The sequence below is a fragment of the Mytilus trossulus genome, chromosome 4, assembly GCF_036588685.1.
Source record: "Mytilus trossulus isolate FHL-02 chromosome 4, PNRI_Mtr1.1.1.hap1, whole genome shotgun sequence".
Classification (NCBI taxonomy): Eukaryota; Metazoa; Mollusca; class Bivalvia; order Mytilida; family Mytilidae; genus Mytilus; species Mytilus trossulus.
In genome coordinates, this window is record NC_086376.1 from 77,061,057 (window position 1) to 77,074,993 (window position 13,937).

The 13,937-nt window shown below is 30.6% G+C and overlaps 1 protein-coding gene across 1 annotated transcript in view; it reads right to left on the reverse strand.

Moving 5' to 3' along the window:
• Positions 1-227: 227 nt before the first annotated feature.
• The window catches only part of LOC134716010 (BLOC-3 complex member HPS1-like), a 46,169-nt gene continuing 32,459 nt past the window's right edge, over positions 228-13,937 (reverse strand). Inside the window, exons 14-16 of the mRNA XM_063578668.1 lie at positions 2,730-2,888; positions 1,907-2,020; positions 228-974 (exon numbers count right to left, since the gene is read on the reverse strand). Coding sequence (XP_063434738.1) covers positions 711-974; positions 1,907-2,020; positions 2,730-2,888 — 537 coding nt within the window. The 3' untranslated portion in view covers positions 228-710. The remainder of the gene's footprint in view (positions 975-1,906; positions 2,021-2,729; positions 2,889-13,937) is intronic.

A 13,937-nucleotide genomic window follows, 5' to 3' on the forward strand; every position in this document is an offset into this window, starting at 1 on the left:
AAGGTTCAATAAATTAAAAAAAAACTAAGATGAAGAAATCTGTAAACCATTTCATTCATATGGTAAATGATTCAGAACAATAATTTCTCCAACATAATTTCCCTAAAAAATATGTTTAACAGTTCAATTTATAAAAATAAATACAACATGTATGTTCAACTTTCTGTTATCACTAGGGGTGTTTAACAACCTCCACTACATACAAGGGTATTGTACAGTCAGTACTGTTATTTCTCTTAATTTTGGTGACAATAATCTCTAGCACAGATGTTCTTTAAGTCTAATTTGTTAAAATACATTGACAGTTTACAAACTAATCTAAATAAAATTTGGTGTCCTAATGCCAATACACATATTCATGTATATCCGATAAACACATAAAAATATAAATAATTATAATTGACAGACTTAATTTCTTATGAACTTCCCAAGTATGCAATTTGATATATTTATAACACCTTTTCTCCTTTTTGGAGCCTTCACAATACTGTGAATTCATTGTTATTTGTTTGAAAGTAATTTTTTAAGTGGATTTCATGGGTACAGGGGAACCACAAATTTAAATATCAAAGAATAACAAATTGTCTACAGGAATGTATAAAGACATTGTTAAAACCAAGAAATCGAATACACACAAAAACACTTTTTCTTAATTACAGAATTTGGTACCCACACAAATAAATGAATAACAGTACTATAAAATAATATCATTATAATGCTAAAGTCATTGGTGATACTGATTCTCCAGAACTACTTCTTAACAATGCAGTCAGACGTGTCCTGTTGTCTGTTATGTATGACAAACTGACTAATCCTACATGCATCATCATAAGTTCAAAACAAGCAATAGATCCTGGTACCATATTAGGGAAACATCGTCTCAGTAGCATGCTGTAAAAGTTACTGGTTAATACACCAGGACTTGATAAGGGTATAGATACTTGCAGAGGCTGTTGTGGTGTTATAATATTACCCTGAAAAGATATGAATTGATTTTTAATAAAGGATATAGAAGTTTCATTGAAAATATGTACAAAACAAGAAAACGGTTTACAAATTCTTACTAATCATTTGATAAGGTATGACAATGTCCCTTTTAGTTATGGGAAACCCCAAACATTATTTGGATAAAGAATAAAAGGTGAAATAATTAAATTGTGGATTCATTTTTATTTGTGGTATAAACAAGGAATTATTTGAATCTAGAATAATTTTGAATTCTGGAAAATTGTTGAGAAATTTATGATGAAAACTAACCCAACTAAATAGGGTAAGCCATGCATGCATGGCTAAGGGGGGTTAGTAAGTTCATACTGAAATGATAGGGAAAGTAAAATTAACCATAGCCATGCATGCATGGCTAACCCTATTTAGTTGGGTTAGTTTTCATTATAAATTTCTAATCATTTTTCCAGAATTAAAAATTATTCCAGATTAAAATAATTCCTTGTTTATACCATTACTTGCTGATTTCCTAGATATTAATGAAAAAGGAATTCAATTTTTCAACAAAGTTCACATTTACAATAGACTTATATAGAAACTTCAAATAATTAAGACATATTCTTTGAAACAGTTTAATTGAGGTCTGGTTCTGAATTGTCAGTAACTGTGACTGTTGTTGCAGGTGAGACAATAACCAAGAACTATTTAGAGATCAATTAATTTATTGTTGAAGACTGTATGTTGCTATTTAGATGACTTTTGTCGATTCTTTATTGTTGAGTTACTGTCTCCCATAATTAATGGAAGTATCCTACTCTCAAATCTATTGCTACAAGAGAATAATCAAATCATTGACAAGAAAAGAATTTACGATCTCATTCTAATACAGCAATATACAGTTATCTCCCTTCTTTTACTGCAACAGAACAGAGAAGTTAAGTGTCCTCTAACATATACTAACCGAAGAATCTCCAAACCACAGGAAGTATGAGAAGTAATAGTCTCCTTCTCTTGCTGCTACACAGGTGGTCCCACTTTTCAGTTTTAACTGCATAAACTCCATCATTTTCCAAACCTTCAAACAAATTAATGATTGTTAATATAACTAACAGACATATTCTGCTGAACAATAACATATATTAAACAAAGCATGTCTACTGTTTTTCACCGGCTAAAATAAAGTAAAATCCCATGTCATTATTTGTTTTGACTTTGAAAGAAACTAGTGATTTTGTCTTTGGCAAACGTGTTATTGTGGTACAACAGTTAAAAAAGTCAAAGTCATGTGTTCACCAGTGAATAAAATATTAGTATAAAATGGTCAACAATGTGTGAGACAATCCAACAAAGTATGAGTTTTTTCTGTCAAAAGTTCTTAGAGAAATAGCATTCATGTGTCACTACATGTACTAAAATATTAAAGAAGGCACCAAAGTTCCATAACTCTCATAATTATGTGGGATCAAAACGATACTACAAAAAATGATAACTACATTCAATGGCAAACAATCCCACCATATATACAAGAGCTTTATGTAAAACAGTCTTAGAGGAGTTGTATGCACATGAATTTATTGTCGCATACTAAAAAAAAAATAGTCTCATTACTTCCATAAAAATGACTAATGAGGATTTTGCAAATAATAAAACTAAGAGAAAACCAAGATATTTTTAGGATTTTTGAGCCAAACAGACATATTGAAGGAAATCATATTTAAAGCTGCCAGTTAATAGTTTTAGGTAAACATTGATTGATATATAATAAAAAAACAAACTATATTTACCTTATCCTTTAATAATCTTGTTGCATCCATTTCCTTGAATGTTGTCTCCCCTGTTTCTAGTGTTGTTTCTCCAGAAGTAATATTAAACGATGGAGCAGTTACTTGATTGGTCCTCCTATCTATGTATATGAAATGCACCAGGCCTGGAAACTGTTCTATATATGTAAATTTGTTAAGGAAAGCTTGTTTTAATATCATAATTTACAGAGATGTTTCTGTAATTTGTTTATTCTTTGTGCATAGACTACAAAGATTTCAGATACATAATGAGATAATGTTTGACCAAAACTTTAAAAAAAAAACCATGACATTTCACTCTAAAAGAGGGGAACTAAACCCATATTTTATCTAGTTATGGATTTCTAACGTTTGGGAACTTACATACAAGTAAATAGAGTCCAAAAGCTTACAGTATCTGAGATATAAAATTAGGCCACAAAATTGTGATTTAACGTTGAATTTGCTCTTGTCTTCCTTTGCTACTGTGTACATTTTCGTTACATGACACAGATATTGCAATCCTTAACAAATCCAAAACTTTAAAGGTTCTTTAGATATCAAAGCAGAAGTTTTCCTCTATCAGTAGTATAGGTGATTTCATAAAATAAAATAAAATTAGGATATAAATAAGTTCTTGATGTTTCATTTAAATCATTTAGTAAATCAACTCTAAGGTCTTTTGATTTATTTTACATTAAAATCAGATGATATGCATTAAATGAGAGATAATATATCATAATTGGAAATATTATCATAATATGAGTACTAATTTCTAGATATTTTTTTTCTTTTGTATGATTTTGTTTCTTCTACCGTTGAAAGACGATAATATTAAATCAACTTCTTAAAATTTTAATTGAATTTGTATTTAATTTCAAAATATTTGAAATTTTACAACATTATATAATATAATGTAAATGATAATTAGTTAATAAATTTTCAAAATACACAATAAAGTTTTCGGCTCAACTTAATAACTAATTAGTTTGAAATAAACTCACCTTAATTTAGTAATCACCTTTCAGTTATCATTAATCATAATTGATTTTCAATTGAATTCAAGTTTTTAATCATATGTCTCATTCAATAATCAGAAGAAAACAATCAACGATTATTAATCATCATTGACATAGAAATCATAATCACTTTAATCACACACAAGCCCAACTTGATTAGAGTGATAGGAATTTAGACTATTTTTGCAATCATTAGTGCAACAAATTATTATTATTAAACTTTTGTGTATTATTTTCAAAACTAAATGAAATATGAAATCTTAGAATAAAATGTTTTACATTAATCTACATTTAATTCACACAAAAATAAGAGTTGACCAAAACTTAAAGATTTCAAAAGACAAACAATCAAATATAAACATTTTTAATGTTGCTAAAACATCTCCATTACAATAGCACTTCTTTACAAAATAATCTGATTTTTTCATTTAATAGTTATGGTAATAATGCAAACAACAAAGAATGCACAATGCATTATTTTGGGAAATTAATAGAACATGTATTTTTTTCTGAAAAATAAAAACAATCTAAATATTTCAATCATCACAAAGTCAGTTCAATAATTATGGAAAAGTGATTATAGATGATTTCAATCTTAATTTAGCTTTAATCATGTGAATCACAAACCTGATTCATTAATAATGATTCTGATTATCAGGAATTCAAATGTGATTATTAATGATCATTGCTAATTTTCATTTGTATTGAGCTTTAATCAAAAATGTGATTAATTAACAATAATTCTGATTATTATGAACTTCAAAGTGATTATCACTCATTATTAATAATTAATGATTTTTTTCACAGTAATGATCACCCATAATTATTTACAAGCTCAGCAATGGTTTGATGTCCAGCTCAGCCTATGGGAAGCCAGTGTATGCCACCCAAGCCTATTTTCAAGATAGTATAAATAGAAATCCATAATGGTCCAAAAGTCAGTTCTCATTGAAAGACAAAAAAGAAATTATTATCTAAGACAGAATAATCATAACAGAATGACATATTTTTACCAGTCCTCACCAAGGTCTCCTACAGCCATGAACATCACACCTACTTCTACACTACATGATGTTATCAATGCCACCATACTGGATATTCAACCTCTAGATGACATGGCCATGACAGCACTCAGATCTAATCCAGATGCTTACTTAGATAGTCTACTTAACAGCTTACTCAATGATCCACCTACTCAGCAAGCAACTCAGCCAGTGACTCCAAAGCAGACTCAGAAAGTAGCTCCTACTCAACCACCAACCTGTAGCAGTCCATGTTCAGACAGCAGACTCAGTGAGTCACTCACTAATCTACTGGGATCACCAACACCAACTATTCACCATACTACTGCTACAGAACTCCAGAAACTTATCAGATCTGATGTAAAGACAAAATCTATACCATCTACTCAACTTCAAACTCAGTATCCTACCACAACCACCCTTCACAGTGCCAACAACAGAGAATTCCAACTGCAAAAGAGGTTTCATCTACTTCAAAACTCTTTCCCTGTTCAGATTCAGCAGTTATCCAGCTTCTACAGGTACCAGTCAGCAATTTTACAGACCAGTCATTTCGAGGCTCTTCAGCAGTACTCAAACTACCCATACTACTATAGTTCACTCAACAGTTACTATGACAACCAACTCCATCACATCATTGATAAAGTAGAGGTAACATTCTTTTATTTTATTTTTTTAACAATTATTTCAATAATTCAGCTGCTTATCAAATATTTCACGTTTTTTTTCATTCTTTTAAATTATTTCCTGCAATATAAAAATGTTTACAAGGTCGAAAATTATTTTTTAGATATGAATACATGATATTACAATATTTCAATTTCACAAGTTTGAGCTTATTTACTTCTATCAAATTTTAACTGTTTTTAATCAATTTGAATTTAATCATATTTTAACAAATTTGATTTAGTAATATTTAAACTGATTTCTATTTACATGTTATTTATTTTGTTTTTTTTCTTTACAGTGTAGTTTAGCAGCTCTTGAGTATTCCAACAGCGTTACTACAAGTTATCAGGTTATCACTCCAGTACAACAACAACAACAACAAGTATGCCATTCAAGACCAGTGCTGTCCAAGAAATCAGTCAACGTAATGGAGACCTGGTACTATGACAACCTTCACCACCCATACCCAAACAACACCATCATCCAGTCCATGGCTAAACAGACCAACCTCAAAGAAGAACAGATCAAGAAGTGGTTTGGTAACAAACGTAATCGCTGCAAGAATGCTCGTCCATACAAGAAGAAACAGAAGAAGCTGACACCCTCTCTTGTACAGAACATGTTGTAAATTTCTTCATCAAATTGTGCTTAAACTGTGATATAAACAAAATAGTGCTTATTAATTTTTGTTATTTGTTATTTTGTTTGTGATAAATGATTGCATATTAAATGATAGAATGTTAATATTACTTGAATAAAATCTTAAAAATGAATATTGTTTTAATATATCATATAATTCTATACCGATATATTATCCAACTGCATGGTATGAGAAGAGAAAGATATCATGGGGACATAAAAGCTAATAAGTTGGAAATAAACCGCCATGGCTAAAAACAAAGTCAAACAACAGTACACAAATTAGAAATATAAAGACTGAGCAACACAAACCCTACATAACTACATGTGTAGCTCACCTTGATCTGTGTGCATATTCAATAAAGGACAAACATTGTAGACAAGAATAAAATTCATGACAAAAATCTGTTTTATTGATCTTGTATTGCATATCATTAAGTCTGTTTAGTTTCTCTCTATTTTCTTGAATTTTTGCTCAAAACTCAAAAGAGGATACAATGTATAAAAATAATTAAAAACCAATTCTTCAGAGAACAATTGAAGGTCTTTCCACCTCGATAATTAGAATGAAATTTAAAAAAAAGATGTTAGAAAGGGTCACTCCTTGTTGGTGTAATTTGGTACTTCAACTGATATAAATACTAGAGGCTCTAAAGAGCCTGTGTCGCTCACCTTGGTCTATGTGCATATTAAACAAAGGACACAAATGGATTCATGACAAAATTGTATTTTGGTGATGGTGATGTGTTTGAAGTTCTTACTTTACTGAACGATTTTGCTTCTTATATCTATCATGAACTTTGCCCATTAGTAACAGAGAACTATATTTGGTAAAAATTTACATAAATTTACCAAATTAATGAAAATTGTTAAAAATTGACTATAAAGGGCAATAACTCCTTAAGAGGTCAATTGACCATTTAGGTCATGTTGACTTATTTGTAGATCTTACTTTGCTGAACATTATTGCTGTTTACAGTTTATCGCTATCTATAATAGTATTCAAGATAACCAAAAACGGCAAAATTTCTTTAAAAATTACCAATTGGAGGGCAGCAACCCAACAACCAGTTGTCCAATTCATCTGAAAAATTCAGGGCAGATAGATATTGACTTGATTAACAATTTAACTTCTTGTCAGATTTGCTCTAGATGCTTTGGTTTCATAGTTATAAGCAAAAAACTGCATTTTACCCCTATGTTCTATTTTTAGCCAGGGCGGCCATCTTGGTTGAATGGCCAGGTCATCGGACACATTTTTCAAACTAGATACCCCAAAGATGATTGTGGCCTAGTAGTTTCAGTGGAGATTTTGTAAAAGATAACTTAGATTTATGAAAAATGGTTAAAGATTGACTATAAAGGGCAATAACTCCTAAACGGGTCAACTGACCATTTTGGTCATGTTGACTTATTTGTAGATCTTACTTTGCTGAACATTATTGCTGTTTACAATTTATCTCTATCTATAATAATATTCAAGATAATAACCAAAAACAGCAAAATTTCCTCAAAATTACCAATTCAGGGGCAGCAACCCAACAACCGATTGACCGATTCATCTGAAAATTTCAGGGCAAATAGATCTTGACCTGATAAACATTTTTATCCCATGTCAGATTTCCTCAAAATGCTTTGGTTTTTGAGTTATAAGCCAAAATCTGCATTTTACCCCTATGTTCTATTTTTAGCGGTGGCGGCCATCTTGGTTGGTTGATCAGGTCACGCCACACATTTTTTAAACTAGATACCCCAAAGATGATTGTGGCCAAGTTTGGATTAATTTGGCCCAGTAGTTTCAGAGGAGAAGATTTTTGTAAAAGATTACTTTAATTTACGAAAAATGGTTAAAAATTGACTATAAAGGGCAATAACTCCTAAACGGGTCAACTGACCATTTTGGTCATGTTGACTTATTTGTAGATCTTACTTTGCTGAACATTATTGCTGTTTACAATTTATCTCTATCTATAATAATATTCAAGATAATAACCAAAAACAGCAAAATTTCCTCAAAATTACCAATTCAGGGGCAGCAACCCAACAACCGATTGACCGATTCATCTGAAAATTTCAGGGCAAATAGATCTTGACCTGATAAACATTTTTATCCCATGTCAGATTTCCTCAAAATGCTTTGGTTTTTGAGTTATAAGCCAAAATCTGCATTTTACCCCTATGTTCTATTTTTAGCGGTGGCGGCCATCTTGGTTGGTTGATCAGGTCACGCCACACATTTTTTAAACTAGATACCCCAAAGATGATTGTGGCCAAGTTTGGATTAATTTGGCCCAGTAGTTTCAGAGGAGAAGATTTTTGTAAAAGATTACTTTAATTTACGAAAAATGGTTAAAAATTGACTATAAAGGGCAATAACTCCTAAACGGGTCAACTGACCATTTTGGTCATGTTGACTTATTTGTAGATCTTACTTTGCTGAACATTATTGCTGTTTACAATTTATCTCTATCTATAATAATATTCAAGATAATAACCAAAAACAGCAAAATTTCCTCAAAATTACCAATTCAGGGGCAGCAACCCAACAACCGATTGACAGATGTGGACATGTACATTTTCGTTACACAGATATTGCAATCCTTAACAAATCCAAAACTTTAAAGGTTCTTTAGACATCAAAGTAGTATAGGTGATTTCATAAAATAAAATAAAATTAGGATATAAATAAGTTCTTAATGTTTCATTTAAATTATTAAGTAAACCTACTCTAAGGTCTTTTGATTTATTTTACATTAAAATGATATGTATTAAAATGAGATAATATATCATAATTATAAACATAAAAATTTAAGTACTAATTTCTATATATTTTTGTTTCTTTTATATGATTTTTTGTTTCTTTTACTGTTATTGAAAGACGATGGTATTAAATCAACTTCTTAAAATTTCAATTGAAGTTGAATTTACTTTCAAAATATTTGCAATTTTACAACATAGTATAATACAATCTTATTAAAATAAGTTCTCATCACTTGCTCCCCGATTTTTTTTATGTCGCCGTGTGATGAGAACTTATTTTAATAAGATTGAGTATAATATGGAATCTTAATATAATGAAAATGATAATTATTTAATAAATTTTCAATATTCACAATAAAGTTTTCTGCTCAACTTAATAACTTAATTAGTTTGAAAATAAACTCACCTAATTTAGTAATCACCTTTCAGTTACCTGCATCAAAGTGATCATTAATCATAATTGATTTTCAACTGATTTCTCATAAGTTAAAATCATATGTCTCCTCTTATTCAATAATCAAAAGAAAACAATCAATGATTATTAATCATCAATGGCATAGAAATCATAATCACTTTAATCACACACAAGCCCCACTTGATTTGAGTAATATGAATTTAGACTATTTTTGCAATCATTAGTGCAACAAATCATTATTATTATTAAACTTTTGTGTATTATTTTCAAAACTAAATGATATATGAATTTTAGAATAAAATGTTTTACATTGACCAAAACTTAAAGATTTCAAAAGATGAAAAATAAAATATAAAAAAAAATTATGTTGCTAAAACATCTCCATTACAATAGAACTTCTTTTCAAATTTTCAAATTAATCCGAATTTTTCATTTAATAGTATAATATGGTTATAATGCAAACAACAATGAATGTATAATGCATTATTTTGGGAAGTTAATATAACATGTATTTTTTTCTGAAAAATAAAAACAATCTAAATATTTCAATCATCACAAAGTCAGTACAATAATTATGGAAAAGTGATTATAGATGATTTCAATCTTAATTTAGCTTTAATCATGTGAATCACAAACCTGATTCATTAATAATGATTCTGATTATCAGGAATTCAAATGTGATTATTAATGATCATTGCTAATTTTCATTTGTATTGAGCTTTAATCACAAATGTGATTAATTAATAATAATTCTGATTATTATGAACTTCAAAGTGATTATCACTCATTATTAATAATTAATGATTTCTTTCACAGTAATGATCACCCATAATCATTTACAAGCCACGCAATGGTTTGATGTCCAGCTCAGCCAATGGGAAGCCAGTGTATGCCACCCAAGCCTATTTTCAAGATAGTATAAATAGAAATCCATTATGGTCCAAATTTCAGTTCTCATTGAAAGACTAAAAAGCAATTATTAGCTAAGACTGATTAATCAGAACAGAATGACAGATTTTTACCAGTCCTCACCAAGGTCTCCTACAGCCATGAACATCACACCTACTTCTACACTACATGATGTTATCAATGCCACCATACTGGATATTCAACCTCTAGATGACATGACCATGAAAACACTCAGATCTAATCCAGATGCTTACTTAGATACTCTACTCAACAGCTTACTCAATGATCCACCTACTCATCAAGCAGCTCAGACAGAGACTCCAAAGCAGACTCAGAAAGTAGCTCCAACTCAGACTCAACCACCCACTTGTAGCAGTCCATGTTCAGACAGCAGACTTAGTGAGTCACTCACTAATCTACTGGGATCACCAACACCAACTATTCACCATGTTACTGCTACAGAACTCCAGAAACTAATCAGATCTGATGTAAAGACAAAATCTATACCATCTACTCAACTTCAAACTCAGTATCCTTCCACAACCACCCTTCACAGTGTCAACAATAGAGAACTCCAACTGCAAAAGAGGTTTCATCTACTTCAAAACTCTTTCCCTGTTCAGATTCAGCAGTTATCCAGCTTCTATCGGTACCAGTCAGCAATTTTACAGACCAGTCATTTCGAGGCTCTTCAGCAGTACTCAAACTACCCATACTACTATGCCTCACTCAACAGTTACTATGACAACCAGCTCCATCACATCATGGATAAAGTAGAGGTAACATTCGTTTATTATTTTTTTAACAATTATTTCAATAATTCAGCTGCTTATCAAATATTTCATGTTTTTTTCATTCTTTTAAATTATTTCCTGCAAGATATAAATGTTTACCAGGTCGAAAATTATTTTTTAGATATGAATACCTGATATTTCAATTTCACAAGTTTAAGCTTATTTAATTCTATAAAATTTTAACTGTTTTTAATCAATTTGAATTTAATAATATTTTAACAAATTTGATTTAGTGATATTTAAACCGATTTCTATTTACATGTTATTTATTTTGTTTTTTGTCATTACAGTGTAGTTTAGCAGCTCTTGAGTATTCCAACAGCGTTACTACAAGTTATCAGGTTATCACTCCAGTACAACAACAACAACAACAAGTATGCCGTTCAAGACCAGTGCTGTCCAAGAAATCAGTCAACGTAATGGAGACCTGGTACTATGACAACCTTCACCACCCATACCCAAACAACACCATCATCCAGTCCATGGCTAAACAGACCAACCTCAAAGAAGAACAGATCAAGAAGTGGTTTGGTAACAAACGTAATCGCTGCAAGAATGCTCGTCCATACAAGAAGAAACAGAAGAAGCTGACACCCTCTCTTGTGCAGAACATGTTGTAAATTTCTTCATCAAATTGTGCTTAAACTGTGATATAAACAAAATAGTGCTTATTTATTTTGGTTATTTGTTATTTTGTGATAAATGATTGCATATTAAATGATAGAATGTTAATATTACTTGAATAAAATCTTAAAAATGAATATTGTTTTGATATATTATATAATTCTATACCGATATATTATCCAACTGCATGGTATGAGAAGAGAAAGATATCATGGGGACATTAGAGCTAATAAGTTGGAAATAAACCGCCATGGCTAAAAACAAAGTCAAACAACAGTACACAAAATAGAAAAATAAAGACTGAGCAACACAAAACCTACATAACTAGAGGCTCTAAAGATCATGTGTAGCTCACCTTGATCTGTGTGCATATTCAATAAATAACATTGTAGACAAGAATACAATTCATGAAAAAAATCTGTTTTATTGATCTTGTATTGCTTATCATTTAGCCTGTTTAGTTTCTCTCTATTTTCTTGAGTTTTTGCTCAAAACACAAAAGAGGATATAAAAAATCCTCATTTAAGGGCAATCACTTCTACAAAGAGTCACAGTCTAATATTATCTTTGTAAAAGATTATCAAATTTACAAAAAGTTGTTAAAAATTAACTATAAAGGGGACAATTGAGAATTTTGGTCATGTTGACTGTAGATGCTGAATATTATTGCTGTTTACAGTTTGTCTCTATCTATTATAATATTCAAGATAAAGGGCTGCGCTTTAGCGCATGATACACCCCTTGCTCTTTTAACTTGTCTATTATGCTTTAAATGAATTTATATGATCAACTAGAAATAGTGTGAGCCCTAAATTTATAAAAATGGAAAGGGAGCTTATGTCAATAGATATAAACAATTTATCAAAGTTGCATAACATTCTGTGAAAGTGTTAGTTATTGTCCCAAAATGGGAAAATCCCCCCTTTTTTAAGCATAAAAATTCATAACACGGAAATGTAAAATCTGTTATAAAATTTGAAAGGGAGCTTTCATCAATAGATATAAACAATTCATTAAAGTTTCATGGATATTGGTGAAAGCCTTTTTGAGTTATTGTCCGATGTGTTAAAAATCCCCCTTTTTTATGAATAAAGCCCCATAAATCCAAAACTTAAAATCTGAAATTAATAAAAATTGAAAGGGAGCTTACATCAATAGATATAAACAATTCACCAAAGTTTCATTGACATTGGTGAAAGCCTTTTTGAGTTATTTTCCGAAGTGTTGAAAATCACCCCTTTTATATGAATAAAGCCCAATAAATCCAAAACTTAAAATCTGAAATTTAAAAAAAAACCAAAGGGAGCATATGTCAATAGATATAAACAATTCACTTAAGTTTCATGGAAATAGGTGAAAGTGTTTTTGGGTTATTGTCCGAAGTGTAGACGACGGACGGATGGACGGACAATGGTATACCATAATTCGTCCCGTCTAAAAGACGAACGTATAATAATAACTAGAGGCTCTAAAGAGCCTGTGTCGCTCACCTTGGTCTATGTGAATATTAAACAAAGGACGCAGATGGATTCATGACAACTTTGTGTTTTGGTGATGGTAATGTGTTTGTACATCTTACTTTACTGTACATTCTTGCTGCTAACAATTATCTCTATCTATAATGAACTTGGCCCAGTAGTTTTTGTGGAAAATGTTAGTAAAAATTTACAAATTTTATGAAAATTGTTAAAAGTTGACTATAAAGGACAATAACTCCATAGGGGGTCAATTGACCATTTTAGTCATGTTTGTAAATCTTACTTTGCTGAACATTATTGCTGTTTACAGTTTATCTCAATCTATTATAATATTCAAGATAATGACAAAAAACAGCAAAATTCCCTTAAAATTACCAAATCAGGGGCAGCAACCCAACAATGGGTTGTCTGATTCATCTGAAAATTTCAGGGCAGATAGATCTTGACCTGATAAACAATCTTACCCCATGTCAGATTTGCTGTAAATGCTTTGGTTTTTGAGTTATAAGCCAAAAACTGCATTTTACCCCTATGTTCTATTTTTAGCCATGGTGGCCATCTTGGATAGTTGGCCGGGTCACCAGACACATTTTTTAAACAAGATACCCCAATGATGATTGTGGCCAAGTTTGGTTTAATTTGGCCCAGTAGTTTCAGAGGAGAAAATTTTTGTAATAGATTACAAAGATTTATGAAAAATGGTTAAAAATCGACTATAAAGGGCAATAACTCCTAAAGGGGTCAACTGACAATTTTGGTCATGTGACTTATTTGTAAATCTTACTTTGCTGAACATTATTGCTGTTTACAGTTTCTCTCTATCTATTATAATATTCCAGATAATAACCAAAAACAGCAAAATTTCCTTAAAATTACCAAATC